Genomic DNA, 16,344 nt, shown 5'->3' with positions numbered 1-16,344 from the left:
GTTTGGATTATCGTCCCATTAACAGCCTTGGCGCGAGTAGGAGAATTTCAGGTAGGATTGTTTGATATATTTCGATATTTAATTTTAAATAATCTCTTTAATTTGTCACTTCAATATTGTAATGAGAAGTCCGGATGTCGGATTATTTTTAGAGAGAAAATTATCATAAATAACGTCACGACTTGTCGCTCTTAAAATGGTTATGGATTGAACTATAACAGGTGCAAATACAATGAATGAATTAGTGATTAAAGTAAGGTCTTCAATCTAAACAGCTTTATTGACACTGCCTGTCAATATGACAGAGACGATACAATGACAGCGTGTTCAGTGACGATCAAACACAGGGACTTGAGAATAACTATGTAACAGTCGCTGTAATACACTGTAGAACGTATATACATGATGGAATGTATTACAGGGACTATGCCTTCTGAACCACTACGTCTAAACTCCAATACGCTCCAGTAGGCTGAATACAAGAACATGGTTCTGAGAATTAGTAACATTTCATATAATTATGGACCCATCAGAGTGCTCATAGACCATTTTAGTCGTGAAGATTTTTTTATCTAGACCCCTAAAGCATGTAAAACGGTCTATGGACACTCTAATGTGTCCATAATTTTGCAAACTGTAACTAATTCTCAGATCCCTGTGATTACGAGGGTAACTGACGATGAACAAGCTTAGTCACCGTATGATATATATATATGTCTGTTATAGATCTTATTTTAATGACAAAATTCATATACTTTAAAAAATAAAACAGGAGAGTTGTTCTCATCTATAGTATACAGTTTATATACTATATACAAAGATGGAAGGCTAGAATTCGTATACGGAGAGTACTGATTACAATCAAGTCCCTATGTATATACTATATATACAAAGATGGGAGGCTAAAATACGTACACGGAGAGTACTAATTATCATCAAGTCCCTGTGCAGGAACGGAGACGACGGGTCAATGAGTGAACAATGCACGAGTTTCTACAGAAGACAGCTAGTGCTGGCATCGACAATCAAAAACGGGTTTTGTCGAGATTGTCTCATTTGATCAGTATATATCAGTGGCTGGTGAAAATGACGGTTAAATAATTTTACAGGTAAATTATTACTTTTGTTCTCTATAATAGGTATTGTATTTTAATTATTGTTCCCTATAACATGTATTGTATTATAACTATTGTTCCCTATAACATGTATTGTATTATGACTGTTGTTCCCTATAACATGTATTGTATTATGACTGTTGTTCCCTATAACATGTATTGTATTATGACTGTTGTTGCCTATAACATGTATTGTATTATGACTGTTGTTGTCTATAACATGTATTGTATTATGACTGTTGTTCCTTATAACATATATTGTATTATGACTGTTGTTCCCTATAACATGTAACATGTATTATTGTTGTTCCTATAACATGTATTGTATTATGACTGTTGTTGCCTATAAAATGTATTGTATTATGACTGTTGTTGCCTATAACATGTATTGTATTATGACTGTTGTTCCCTATAACATGTATTGTATTATGACTGTTGTTGCCTATAACATGTATTGTATTATGACTGTTGTTGCCTATAACATGTATTGTATTATGACTGTTGTTCCCTATAACATGTATTGTATTATGACTGTTGTTGCCTATAACATGTATTGTATTATGACTGTTGTTCCTATAACATGTATTGTATTATGACTGTTGTTCCTATAACATGTATTGTATTATGACTGTTGTTCCCTATAACATGTATTGTATTATGACTGTTGTTCCCTATAACATGTATTGTATTATGACTGTTGTTCCCTATAACATGTATTGTATTATGACTGTTGTTCCCTATAACATGTATTGTATTATGACTGTTGTTCCCTATAACATGTATTGTATTATGACTGTTGTTCCCTATAACATGTATTGTATTATGACTGTTGTTCCCTATAACATGTATTGTATTATGACTGTTGTTGCCTATAACATGTATTGTATTATGACTGTTGTTCCCTATAACATGTATTGTATTATGACTGTTGTTCCCTATAACATGTATTGTATTATGACTGTTGTTGCCTATAACATGTATTGTATTATGACTGTCTCTCTATAACATGTATTGTATTATGACTGTTGTTGCCTATAACATGTATTGTATTATGACTGTTGTTGCCTATAACATGTATTGTATTATGACTGTTGTTCCTATAACATATTATTGTTTATGACTGTTGTTCCCTATAAAATGTATTGTATTATGACTGTTGTTGCCTATAACATGTATTGTATTATGACTGTTGTTGCCTATAACATGTATTGTATTATGACTGTTGTTGCCTATAACATGTATTGTATTATGACTGTTGTTGCCTATAACATGTATTGTATTATGACTGTTGTTCCCTATAACATGTATTGTATTATGACTGTTGTTCTCTATAACATGTATTGTATTATGACTGTTGTTCCCTATAACATGTATTGTATTATGACTGTTGTTCCCTATAACATGTATTGTATTATGACTGTTGTTCCCTATAACATGTATTGTATTATGACTGTTGTTCCCTATAACATGTATTGTATTATGACTATTGTTCCCTATAACATATATTGTATTATGACTGTTGTTCCCTATAACATGTATTGTATTATGACTGTTGTTTCCTATAACATGTATTGTATTATGACTGTGTTCCCTATAAAATGTATTGTATTATGACTGGAATCCCTATAACATGTATTGTATTATGACTGTTGTTCCCTATAACATGTATTGTATTATGACTGTTGTTCCCTATAACATGTATTGTATTATGACTGTTGTTCCCTATAACATGTATTGTATTATGACTGTTGTTCCCTATAACATGTATTGTATTATGACTGTTGTTCCCTATAACATGTATTGTATTATGACTGTTGTTCCCTATAACATGTATTGTATTATGACTGTTGTTCCCTATAACATGTATTGTATTATGACTGTTGTTGCCTATAACATGTATTGTATTATGACTGTTGTTGCCTATAACATGTATTGTATTATGACTGTTGTTCCCTATAACATGTATTGTATTATGACTGTTGTTGCCTATAACATGTATTGTATTATGACTGTTGTTCCCTATAACATGTATTGTATTATGACTGTTGTTCCCTATAACATGTATTGTATTATGACTGTTGTTCCCTATAACATGTATTGTATTATGACTGTTGTTCCCTATAACATGTATTGTATTATGACTGTTGTTCCCTATAACATGTATTGTATTATGACTCTTGTTCCCTATACTCTCTCAGCTGAGTAACATCTAGAGCTATGATGATAATCTTTATTGTATCCTCAAACTCTCCAACCCTCCCTCGCCTCCTTTAACTCTCCAACCCCTCCCCCACCCCACTAAACTCCAAGCACTCTCCACCCCTAAACTCCCCATGCCCTCCCTAACCTAGCAAACTCTCCAAGCCCTTCCTCACCCCTCTACCCCCCCTAAACACACACACCCCACCCCACCCCCCCCCTTAATATTTCCCACCACTCTCTATTCCCCCTCAACTCTCAAAGCCCTCCCTTACTCTCTTTATCTCTGCGAACCCTTACTCACCCCCAAACTCTCCAACTCCTCTCTGGCCCTCAACATCCAACTTTCAATTCCCTCCCCAGCCCCCTAAACTCTCCAACCCTCCTTCACCCCTCAAACTCTCTAATCCCTTCATCACCACCTTCATTACCCCCACCCACTTTTAATCTCCAACCCCTCCCTTACCCCCTCTAACGCTCCAACCCCTCCATCACCCCTACAAGCACTCCCTCCTCTCTCCCCTTTCCACATACCTTATAGTACTGTTCTGGTCATCAATGGCGATTATAATCTAGTAATTTAAGTATATTGACCATTGTTACCAATATTTACATTGGTTCTGAGAGAAAGATCCACCAGTGTACAGAAATCTCATAGACTGACATGAAATTTAAAGGCCAATGTATGCTTAATATAGGTGGAATATTAGATCAAGGCTATTTATAGTGTAGAGTAGTCAGGCATGGTCATTGTTGTATGTAACCAAATAAAAAGCAAATTCATGTAGCAGATATATCATTGTTTATATACAGTGGTGTCTACATTTCCAATGGAGAAATCCACAACATGAAGCATAACAGTTATGTCACAATTCGTGAAATCTGTACATTTAAACTAAGGATTATATAGGAAGGGAACTGTGTCCAGTGTGTCGGTATTAAATCGCTGTGTCTAATTATGTCTTCTTCCACTTTTATTGACATTGTATGTCAATCTGCCTATGGCTCTTGGGTATTGAGAAAGAATGGACTATACCCAATAATAAATGTAAATCAGCATGGTTGGTGTATACATGTAAAATGTTTCTTCCTTCCTGTTTCTGACAAACTCATGTAATCTGCGTTGCAGATTAACATGTTCCACGTGATTGGTTCTGTAAACAAACATAAATACACAACTTAGTCACATGGTCAGTCAGGCATGTCGATTTTGATTGGAATAGTTTATTTAGCCTCTGTATTTAATATCATTACATGATAAATAATATGTTCTGAAATAATCAAATAGCACACGATTTCTGTTATTTTCTGCTGATGACTTTCAAACTAGTCATGCACTCAAAAAACAAGCTTAAGAGAATTACTTTTTTTGCCATTGCTGCTATTTACCATGTCTTCAAACCCCTGTTCAAAAAGTGTTTTTTCAACAACTTTCCTGTGATAAATACGATAAAAATAGTTTAATTAAGAAAAAAAGTGATGTAAACTTACTGATCAAAGTGTTTGGATTGTAAAACCTGTCTATAAAGACCACCCAGGTGAAAAGGGAAAGTGGTCTCTGTAGCCAGGTGGTCTTTATACACAGGTTAATTGTGTTATAAATGACCATTTGGAACCCATTGAAAGTGGTCTTGAAGCAGGTGGTCATTATACAAAGGTGGTCGCTAAGGCAGGTTCCATTATACTTAAATATGAACACTTTCTTATGCACCCAAATGGTACATTTATTAGTATTTTACCTGTAAGACCACTTGGTTACAATGACTATTTTTGTATTCCTTTATTTGGAGGTTTTTATTAGACTGGTTGTCTGTACATGTATGTTACAAAGTGTCCTCCATTTACCTCTGACAATAGCTCAGCTGCTGTAATCCTGATAGGTTCTTCTATTGTTTATCTAGTTCCCTTCCTTATCATTATAGATAGTTATAAATGTATTTCTATTGATTGGCTGATAGACATTGATATATTACCTTGTTTCAATATTGAGGAACAATTGTGAAATGTTTTTTATCTCCATCAGATACAGGTGTATAAACACCTGGTAGTTGTAAATGAAAATTATATATATCACACAAAGAATTATTTTCCATATACAATAAATTTAAAAAGAATTTAAAAGAAGTGTTTTTCAGGTATGAATAAACCTGGTTGTATTTTGCACATGCTTGTAAATGGTATAAATGAGGATGTTCATTTTACAGGTATATATAAGGATGTTTATTTCACAGGTGTAAATGAGGATGTTTATTTATTTATATATTATGTTTATTTTACAGTGTAGAGATGTTTATTTTACAGGTATAAATGAGGATGTTATTTTACAGGTATAAATGAGGATGTTTATTTAGGTTTGGATGTTATTTTACGTAGGTGTTAACAGTGTTTATTTACAGTTAATGAGGATGTTTATTTTACAGGTAAATGAGGATGTTTATTTTACAGGTATAAATGAGGATGTTTATTTTTTATTTACAGGTATAAATGAGGATGTTTATTTTAAGTATAATGAGGATGTTATTTTAAGTGTAAATGAGGATGTTTATTTTTACAGGTATAAATGAGGATGTTTATTTTAAAGGTTAAAGAATGAGATTGTTTATTTTATACAGGTACATAAATGAGGATGTTTATTTTTACAGGTATAAATGAGGATGTTTATTTTACAGGTGTAATGAGGATGTTTATTTTACAGGTATAAATGAGGATGTTTATTTATTTTACAGGTATAAATGAGGATGTTTATTTTACAGTTATGAATGAGGATATTTATTTATTTTACAGGTATAAATGAGTATGTTTATTTATTTTACAGGTATAAATGAGGATGTTTATTTTACAGGTATGAATGAGGATATTTATTTATTTTACAGAAATGGGATGTTTATTTATTTTACAGGTATAAATGAGGATGTTTATTTTACAGGTATAAATGAGGTTTATTTATACAGGTAATAAATGAGAGGATGTTTATTTTACAGGTAAATGGATGTTTTTTACAGTATATGAGGATTTTATTTACAGGTATAAATGAGGATGTTTATTAATGTATGTTTATTTACAGTATAAATGAGGATGTTTATTTTACAGGTATAATGAGGAATTAGTATAGGATTTTAGAATGAGGTGTTATTTTACAGGTGTAATTTATAAATGAGTTTATTTACATGTATAAGGATGTTATTTACAGTTATAAATGAGGATGTTTTTTCAGGTATAAAGAGTGATGATATTTATTTTACAGTATAGAATAACGAGGATGTTTATTTACAGATAAATGAGATTTTATTTACAGTTATAAATGAGGATGTTTTTTTTTCACAGGTATAAATGAGGATGTTTATTTTACAGGTATAAATGAGGATGTTTATTTATTTTACAGGTATAAATGAGGATGTTTATTTTACAGGTATAAATGAGGATGTTTATTTTACAGGTATAAATGAGGATGTTTATTTTACAGGTATAAATGAGGATGTTAATTTACAGGTATAAATGAGGATGTTTATTTATTTTACAGGTATAAATGAGGATGTTTATTTTACAGTTATGAATGAGGATATTTATTTATTTTACAGGTATAAATGAGGATGTTTATTTATTTTACAGGTATAAATGAGGATGTTTATTTTACAGGTGTAATGAGGATGTTTATTTTACAGGTATAAATGAGGATGTTTATTTATTTTACAGGTATAAATGAGGATGTTTATTTTACAGTTATGAATGAGGATATTTATTTATTTTACAGGTATAAATGAGGATGTTTATTTATTTTACAGGTATAAATGAGGATGTTTATTTTACAGGTATAAATGAGGATGTTTATTTATTTTACAGGTATAAATGAGGATGTTTATTTATTTTACAGGTATAAATGAGGATATTTTTTTTATTTTACAGGTATAAATGAGGATTGTTTATTTATTTTACAGGTATAAATGAGGATGTTTATTTTTACAGGTATAAATGAGGATGTTTATTTATTTTACAGGTATAAATGAGGATGTTTATTTATTTTACAGGTATAATGTTGTTTATTTATACAGTATAATGAGGATTTTATTTATTTAAGGTATATAATGAGGATGTTTATTTTACAGTTATAATGAGGTATAATTTTACAGGTATAAATGAGGATGTTTATTTATTTTACAGGTATAAATATGAGGGATGTTTATTTTACAGGTATAAATGAGGATGTTTATTTACAGGTATAAATGAGGATTTTATTTTAATGGACAGGTATAGATGAGAATATTTATTTTACCGGTATATATCAGGATGTTTATTTAACAGTTATAAATGAGGATGTTTATTTTACAGGTATAAATGAGGATGTTTATTTTACAGGTACAATCAGGATGTTTATTTTATTGGGTGTTATGAGAGGTGTTATTTTACAGGTGTAAATGAGGATGTTTATTTTTCAGGTGTAAATGAGAATGTTTATTTGACAGGAGTAGATGATAATTCTTATTTTACAGGTTTAAATGAGGATGTTTATTTAACAGGTATAAATGAGGATGTTTATTTTACAGGAGTAAATGAGAATTTTTATCTTACAGTTATAAATGAGGATGTATATTTTTTTCAGGTATAAATGAGGATGTTTATTTTACAGGTATAAATAAGGATATTTATTTTACAGGTGTAAATGAGGATGTTTATTTTACAGGTGTAAATGAGGATGTTTATTTTACAGGTGTAAATGAGTGAGTTTATTTTACATGTATAATGAGGATGTTTATGTGTCAGTTGCAAATAAAGATGTTTATTTTACTGGCATGAATAGGAATGTTTATTTTTCAAGTGTAAATGAGGATGTTTATTTTACAGCTACAAATGAGGATGTTTATTTAACAGGTGTTAATGAGGATGTTTATCCCCTGTATACTGGTGTGTATCCTGTTGACTTGCACTCATGGTCAGTTAGTGTGGCAACAGATAGCCAACCCGGCCTTGACCCCTGACCCCCGTAGAGATGCTGGCCTCGCGTTTGATGCCACCAGAAATCAACTGATTCTGTTTGGAGGCAGACCATGGACAGACAATGATACATGGATATTCGACATTGGCGCAGGTACAATAAAAAAATTCTCATTTTTTCCTTTATCAAAGGGCCAGGTTAATTTTTTCTAAATCTGAAATTTTGAAATTTAGCTACAACTGTTTGCTTCTTTATGGTAACCTGGCAATATGCATGCATTAAGGAAAGAAATCTTAATTTTTGTTCAGATAAATGACCTTGAACTTCATTTAAGGCTACATTGTACTCATATTTCCAAAACTTCTATGAACCTGATTCAAGTCTGAAGCATGCTGGGGTAAAGGACTGCTAAGTTTGTTGAAAACCTGTAATTAAAATTAAGATCATGGAGTTGATATTAGGTCAGTGGTATACTGACATAAAATGTTGTAAAATTTATTCTTATATCAGATAAATGTATCAGTCCTTTTCACTTGGCTGTAGCCCTGTATTGAGCTTTGTTTATTATCACAGGAACATGGCGTTCTGTTAATACTGGGGTACAGCCTGCGTCAAGGTTCAGCTTCATCAGTGGACTACAGGGAGACTACTTCTATGTGGCGATGGGTGAAGGGCTCAATCGACAATTCTTTGATGATATCTGGAGATTTAGTCTAGTGTAAGTAAGCTATGTAAATACAACAATCAATTTAGTCAGTGGTTTATATACAGGTAAAATCAGGTAGGTTTGAGAGCAATGTTATTTAAAGTCAGATTGATCTCCATACATCAATGTTTTTCAGAACAAAGTTACAAGCAAACAGAATCAGAAAATCTGAACTTTTCGCCGGATTGACTCTAGTTCTAAAAGAGTTGATAAAAATGGGAGGGGGTTTATTGCTGGTCAATTGAAGTACATGTATAAAATCTGTAGTTACTGCAGACATTACCATAGACATACATGTGGGGCCATGGTGGCCCAGTAATTTAAGATGTCCCAACATATGACCACAAGCCGTCCATCTCTGGGTCACAAGTTTGAATCTCAAGTGAGGCAGTTGCCAGATACTGACCGCTGGTCAGTGGTTTTTCTATGGGTACTCTGGCTTTCCTCCACCAATATACCTTGCACATGAGCCTGGCTGTTAATAGGATGTTAAACTAACTAAACCATTTCATGTTTGAAGTTCCTTTATGTTTTGTCTGTACTTGACTTGCTGTAAGTGTACTCTTGCCATTTTCAAATACAGTCAAACCTATTATAAAGGACATTTATATAAAGAATATCTGTCTATAAAGGACAGGCTCATCAATTTACTTTATATTTTATCTTTGTATAAAGGACACCTGCATAGCTTATAAAGGAAAATGTTTACAGTCTACCGACAGTATTAACTTTACAGAAAAACCTGCCTTATCAAACACCTTTGTATAAAGACCACCTACTTAATAAGACCACTTTCTCAGGGTTCTTGTCAATTTCAACACAATTTGTTTTACATATAAAGACCACCTCGCAATAACGACCTTTTTTATTTGTGCCTTGTGTGGTCTTTATAGACAGATTTGACTGTACCATGCCAAGTTCATATATTATATGTATATGATATAACCATGTATGGTGAACACCTGGGTTTAACCAGATTCTGTTGTGTTATTACAGGACCGAGACTTGGGAGGAGTTACCAGCCCAAAAGAGGCCGTCTCATCTCAGGTAGGCAATCAAGCTGGGAAATCTCTTTGTGGTGTATTTCAGCTTTTCTTTCTCTATTATTAATTTTTCTCATGCCAAAAAAAGAAATCACTTAAGAATTTTTTTTTTTTTATAAGTGAAATATCATATCACTTGTTTTAAATCTAAAGGGGGGTGGTGGTGATTGATTGGTTAAGATGTTTTAACAGATAACCACAAACCATTCACCTCTAGGCTGCGAGTTTGAATCCTATGTAGAGCAGTTGTCAGATACTGACCACTGGTCAGTAGTTTTTCTCTGGGTGCTCCAGCTTTCCACTACCAATAAACCTGGCTTAACTAACCCTGGCTGTTAATAGGGCATTAAAACAAAACAAACTAAACCTAATTGTGGTATAGCTGCAAAGTTTAATTCAAGGAATTTTAATAGCACCAGACAAGATGATAGATTTATGAAGCACCACCACTGTTAATGATAGATGTGTAAATAATGACTTTGTTATAGTGCGAGTCAGTGGGATGAGAGTATGGGACCGCGACCAGAGGCGCGGTACGGAGCCGCGGGGGGAATCCACTTCCAGGGATCTAACCTGTTTGTTAACCAGGGATTCTCTACACAGCGATACTTTGATACCTATTCCTACAACGTCTTTAACCAAAGCTGGTCTGCAGGTAAGCTCATCTGTGTCTCACTATAGCATGTTTGTATTTAGCATGATTTGGGTTAATTTCATTAAAATAAAATTCCATTTGTTTATTTTTTAAAGTTATAAACCAATTTAACTAATATGTTTATAAAATTGTTAGCTATGGTTGATAGATGTGATTGGTTGATAAATATGATTGGTTGATAGATCTGATTAATTGAAAGATTTGATTGGTTGAGAGGTATGACTGGTTGAGATATATGATTGGGTGAAAGATGTGATTGATTGAGAGATGTGATTGGTTGAGAGATGTGATTGGTTATGTGATTGGTTGAGAGATGTGATTGGTTGAGAGATGTGATTGGTTGAGAGATATAATTTGTTCATTGACTGGACATGTGATTGATCATGAGGTATGATTGGTTGAGTGATATTTAAGTGTAACATATCTAACCTTTTCATTTGTTTCTCCACAGAATACTGTTCTGGCTCGACCTGTAACCCATACAACCCTAGCTACCCCCACGCCAGGTGTCTACACGCCGGGGCCATGGCGTCACCTCATGAGTTAGTCATATTTGGGGGTTGCATGAGGTGAGGATCTTCATAAGATTTCACATTGTGAAAAAGTTTAATTTTATATATTAAGTTGATAAATATCACATGGCATTTACCCACCCATATTTGTTACTCTTCAAAGGAGGCCAATGGTAATGTATTTCAGATGTTAACCGATCCTCATGTTAATTGTCAATAAGAGATGCCAAAGTGCAAAGTGCTATCTATGAAATAGGTGCATTTTGAAATAATTATTAAAAAATTCTGATAAGATTATTCTTTCTAGGTGATGCTAGATGCTATATACCTTAAACAATCATCTACTGGCATGATGCAGTGATCATTGGATGATGTATGGTGACCTTTACCTGAACGTCAAAGGTCATTTTTAGATAATGTATGTTCTGATGAAGAGCACTCATTGGATGGTAGTAACCTTAATATTAAGGTTAATGCCTACACTTAGATGATGTACTGACCTCCTAATGAAGGGCAGTGATCTGTCATTGGTCATTAGATCATAGAAACCTTGACTTCAAGGTCACGGCTCTAAAATATACTTCCTGAGAGGGAGAAAGATACATTTTTGTCAGTGATAAATATCTATTTGTTTCAGTGGAGGACTGACAGGTGGTCCTTGTCCCTCAGGAGATTCCTGGATCTATAACAGTCAGACCAACGATTGGACACAGCTACCCAGCTGCCCCTCCCCAAGGTCATTTATCTATATATGTGGCTGAATAATTTTTCTTCCAGGAATTTTCATTAAAATTTTTTTAATTAACTGACAGCAATAAGCTAAGAGATGCCTAAGAAACATCCTCAATGTTTTCTACATGTTTCCATATAATAGGATGGTTTTGTTTGTAGAATCAGTAAATAGTACATTTTCAAGGTCATACCCATGTTAATGGTCATCCTCAGTACTCCAAGGGTTCAGATCACTTACAATCTCTACAACCCTGAACTATCTCCTAGTAAAACTGGAGGCAACAGACAGGTAATTTGGTCCTTTGATGTACATCATCAGAACCGTATAACAGTATACACTGGTTGACTGTGTGGCTTTGAAGTTGGGCGTCCCTCTCTGTGTAGACTACAAAGGAAATATTTACTGGCCTGTGATTGGTTCGGATTTTTTCCTCTGAACTGCCTTCAGTAGTCTAGGGGTGAAGTGATTGTAATTGATTGCAACCTCGTTAATGGTTGTTAGAAATAACAAAGAGGTAATGAGTCATTTACGAATAAAGTTTGATGCTAGAAGTCTTGTTTGTTGACATAAAATGATGTAAAATGATACATTTTATGATACATTGTTTGCCAACACACACACTTATATTGCCAATTTATACAAAATATTTTGATAAAATGGGGTAAATATACAAGACATAGACACTTTACACGACTATTGATATCAGATGATTTTATACAGGGTTTACGGAACAATGGCGATGGTTCCTAGTTCTGGAGGGACACGACGACTGGTGTTGTACGGAGGCAAAGAGGAACTCAAACAAGTTCTCTCGGTGAGTAACAGATGCATGCTGGGAACAAAACTATAACAAGTTAAATCTAACTGTCTGTACATCTAGCTGATGAACAGTTCCTAATCATTTATCAACAATAAAGAAACTAAAGCTTTAGCATTTCTTTTAACCTTTTCTCATAAAGAAGAAAGGAACTGGAAATTTGGAGTTGATGACTTGATACAGGTATATGCAAATATATGAAATACAGTCAAACCTGTCTATGAAGACCTCCTAAGGGACCAATAGAAATGATCTTTATGGCCATGTGTTGAAATTTACCACTTGGAACCCTGAGAAAATGGTCTTATGAAGCAGGTGTTCTTTATACAAAGGTGGTCTCTAAGGAAGGTATGACTATATACAGCAGTCTATGGTGTTTTTGACCATGCAATAGAAACTGTTATATATATAACTTTCTTGTTTTTATTGACAATTTCAGACAACGGTGACAGAGGCTGATGAGATATCTGTTTTAGACCCCGATAGTATGATATGGTATCGACAGAAAGCCAGCTATACTGTAAGTATCAATGTCTATTTTACCCCAGGTGTATATTCATTGGGAACTCTTTACCTTAAAGTTGTATTTCTTGTAAATTTCCCCATCACAAACTCTCAAAAAACATTAAATATGTGCATATGGATGCTTACATACGATGGTTCAGATCGATGAAAGCACCAATATACTAATGACATAGTGGTAAATGTAACATGAAAAACCGAGTTGCATCATGACCGGATACCCGTATAGATTGGAACCTCCCGAGCCGTATCACGTGGTCAATATCGGCAGATTGGAATAGATTGGACCAGTTAGATACTTAAGAGCTATTTAAACGTGTACATGCTAAAAATCAATATTTTAATTTAATTGTTTAATAACTTTGCGAATACGAACTTTACAAAAGTCAGTAAACATTGAAAGTTTAAAACTTAGAGAGGCGTAGAAAAACATGGAGAACACTTTTTCTACGCCAGAAATACAAGTTACAAACCATACAACTTTAACACAGTCCTAAAATACACTTTAATAATTAATGTTTTTTCCTATGTATTCATTTGATTCTGCTGACCTTGAAATAGGGATATCAAGCTAAAGGTCATTCAAAGGAATTAAATTGTTGAGCTGAAATAGAAGACATGCAGCTGTAAAAATGCCATGGTCCAGTTTATTTTCCAAACGACTTTGAAACAAGGTCATATCAACAAACTCCAACCTGTATCTTAAAAGGCTACCAACCTTCTGATACGATCTTGAGTTTCATTCTGAGGATAAGATACCATATTTGACCCAATTATTGCCCAGGGCGCTTAAAAAATTTAAGCAACTCAGGGGGGTGCTTAATAGAAACAAATTTGGACTTGCCTTTCATAAAATTATTTTACACAGTAACCCATGAATCAATTTGGTAAGAAAACCAACAAAGGTTTCATATTTTCAGTCTGCATTTAATTCAAAGTAAGTGAAAATGAAACCTAAAAAGGGGGAGGGGCGCTTATAGGGATGGGGTTGCTTATTGGATCGAATATGGTATTTCAAAAATTCCGGTAAACTAATATCCAATACATTAATTTTTGTTAAACCTGCATGTTGAGAGGAGGATGGAACATTGCTCATAGCTATATCAAATACAATTCACAGATTACATGTTACTGTATGGTATCCTTTTGATTAAACATTTCTAAAAACTAAATAGTCTTATCAAACATGCATGGCATTCTATTTCAGACCTCTCCTCCTGCGAAGCGTTTGTCTGCTGCCATGGCGACAGCTACAACAGGAGTCTACATGTTTGGAGGTGTCCTCCAAGAATCGTAAGTGTATAATATTATATTATGATACAAATTTGTTTGTTTGGTCATTTAAGGTAATTTAGGGCCGAACTACAATTATGATTCAAAACAATACCATTTACAAAATTTATGTAATAGGCGTTTATGAAACTTGTATGTTAGGTTAAAACATAGTCACCTGTATCTGTTACAGGGGAGACACTGCTAACGACCTCTGGATTCTGAGTGGTACAGCAGCAGACACGGAATCAGCTGTCATGCTTTCCTGTACCAAACATTTCTTTAACTGGATCCTTCTCCATGGTATCTTTATGACCATTGGATGGGGAGGATTCCTTACGTGGGGAGCATTAATTGCTCGATACTTCAGTGGCAAAGGCAAACTCTGGTTTATTTTCCACGTCTCATTTCAGGTAATTGTCTCCCTGTTTAATGAATCTTTGTATTGAAAAATATTTTGGAATTTTAAAGTTTAAATCATTATCAGGTTAATGCATGAAAAAAAATTGAAATTAGAAGCATGAAATTAAAAAACAAACCTGTCTAGGATGTTGAGGTTAGTGTTTTGGCAAATATCAATGTTCAGTTTGCAATACAGTGATAGCTGTCAGCTACTGCAAGGAATTGTCCTAAAAATTAATTCACAAACATTAAATAAAATACAATATTGTAACTAATATATATTTCTCTGTTCCAGATAGGTGCTAGGCCTTATTATGACCCCTATTACTTATTTTCTATTCCCTGACAGCTAGGTGCTAGGCCTTATTATGACTGCTATAACTTATTTTCTACTCCCTGACAGGTGCTAGGCCTTATTATGACCGCTATAACTTATTTTCTATCCCCTGACAGGTGCTAGGCCTAATCATAGCTGCTATAGGTATAGTGTTTGCTATCCTCTCCGTCCAGTCTAAACATTTTACGTTTGCCCACGGGTCTATTGGTATAGCGGTCATGATACTGGGCCTCCAGCAGCCACTGAATGCATGTTTGTAAGTATGTGAACAACAATTATGCATTCAATCATTTAATTGTTAAAATGCATCTGTATAACTGTTTTTACAATTATTTGCGAAACATTTGAATTCAAGTTTGGCTCTCTTGCTAAACTACGTAAGAAAATTGTATATCTCGAAAATTTTTCATCAATGAATTCCTATCAATTCAGGTCTTTCTGCTAGACTTCTTTGATTGTCCTTCATCTTGCTAAATTCACACTATCATCATATCCATCATGATTAATGGTACTCTAAACTACATCATTTAGCACTTTTTGTGACAAATATTTTTTAGCTAACATATGATAGTGCTAATTGTGTTTTCTGTATTTAGAAATTTTAAGAAATACATCAACTCTGAAAGAGGAAATAAAGCTGTGACTGATTTTCTTGCAGTCGTGGAAAAAGACCCGACGTTGGAGAAACACGAAGTACGCGCCGTAAGATTTGGGAACTGATCCACCATTTTAGTGGTCGTGTAGCTGTTTTGTTGGCTCTAGTAAACATCAGTCTGGGTGTGTTTTTCGCTGTAGCTAGGACTGCTGTGTGGGCCCTCTGGTACGCCTACTTCGCTTTTTTACTGGTGGTGGTTCTGATTGCCGAGATTGTTCGTGGATTCAACAAGGACGGACGTGTCCAGGCTCAGGAACCCTCTACAAACGAAACATCTACTCCGGGGGAAAATTATCAAGTTCCAGCAGAGCCAATTGAATCCACAAATTATACAAATCCTGAATTTGATTCTGATCTGCCAGTAAAGATGTAATTATTTATCAGTGTGTGGTTCAGTTATAATTCATTATACAGTTAAACCTGTCTATAAAGACCACCCAAAGGAC

The 16,344-nt window shown here is 33.8% G+C and overlaps 1 protein-coding gene across 2 annotated transcripts; it reads left to right on the top strand.

Annotated features, from left to right (window-relative positions):
- Positions 1-969: 969 nt before the first annotated feature.
- On the top strand, positions 970-16,281 carry LOC138329426 (kelch domain-containing protein 4-like). 2 transcript variants are annotated; one of them, XM_069276420.1, is made up of 13 exons: positions 970-1,109; positions 8,181-8,397; positions 8,818-8,962; positions 9,947-9,997; positions 10,482-10,648; positions 11,100-11,217; positions 11,798-11,896; positions 12,614-12,707; positions 13,150-13,230; positions 14,440-14,525; positions 14,698-14,917; positions 15,360-15,499; positions 15,902-16,281. In XM_069276420.1, the coding sequence occupies exons 2-13, from the start codon at positions 8,187-8,189 to the stop codon at positions 16,269-16,271; spliced, it is 1,782 nt and encodes a 593-aa protein (XP_069132521.1). In that variant the 5' UTR covers positions 970-1,109; positions 8,181-8,186; the 3' UTR covers positions 16,272-16,281. The 2 variants fall into 2 exon arrangements, with proteins under 2 accessions (XP_069132521.1, XP_069132522.1); XM_069276421.1 differs by lacking the exon at positions 970-1,109 and adding an exon at positions 4,090-4,175.
- The last annotated feature ends 63 nt before the right edge of the window (positions 16,282-16,344 follow it).

This window comes from Argopecten irradians, chromosome 8 (assembly GCF_041381155.1).
Source record: "Argopecten irradians isolate NY chromosome 8, Ai_NY, whole genome shotgun sequence".
Lineage (NCBI taxonomy): Eukaryota > Metazoa > Mollusca > Bivalvia > Pectinida > Pectinidae > Argopecten > Argopecten irradians.
This window is presented reverse-complemented; position numbering and strand designations above follow the sequence as displayed.

What these genes read in the sequence shown, in the direction of transcription:
- LOC138329426 (XM_069276420.1), top strand. Translation starts at nt 8,187, where the DNA reads ATGAGGATGTTTATCCCCTGTATACTGGTGTGTATCCTGTTGACTTGC. An exon ending in GATATTCGACATTGGCGCAG is followed by an intron (nt 8,398 to 8,817) that starts GTACAATAAAAA and finishes TTATTATCACAG; the next exon opens with GAACATGGCGTTCTGTTAAT. An exon ending in GACAGAAAGCCAGCTATACT is followed by an intron (nt 13,231 to 14,439) that starts GTAAGTATCAAT and finishes ATTCTATTTCAG; the next exon opens with ACCTCTCCTCCTGCGAAGCG.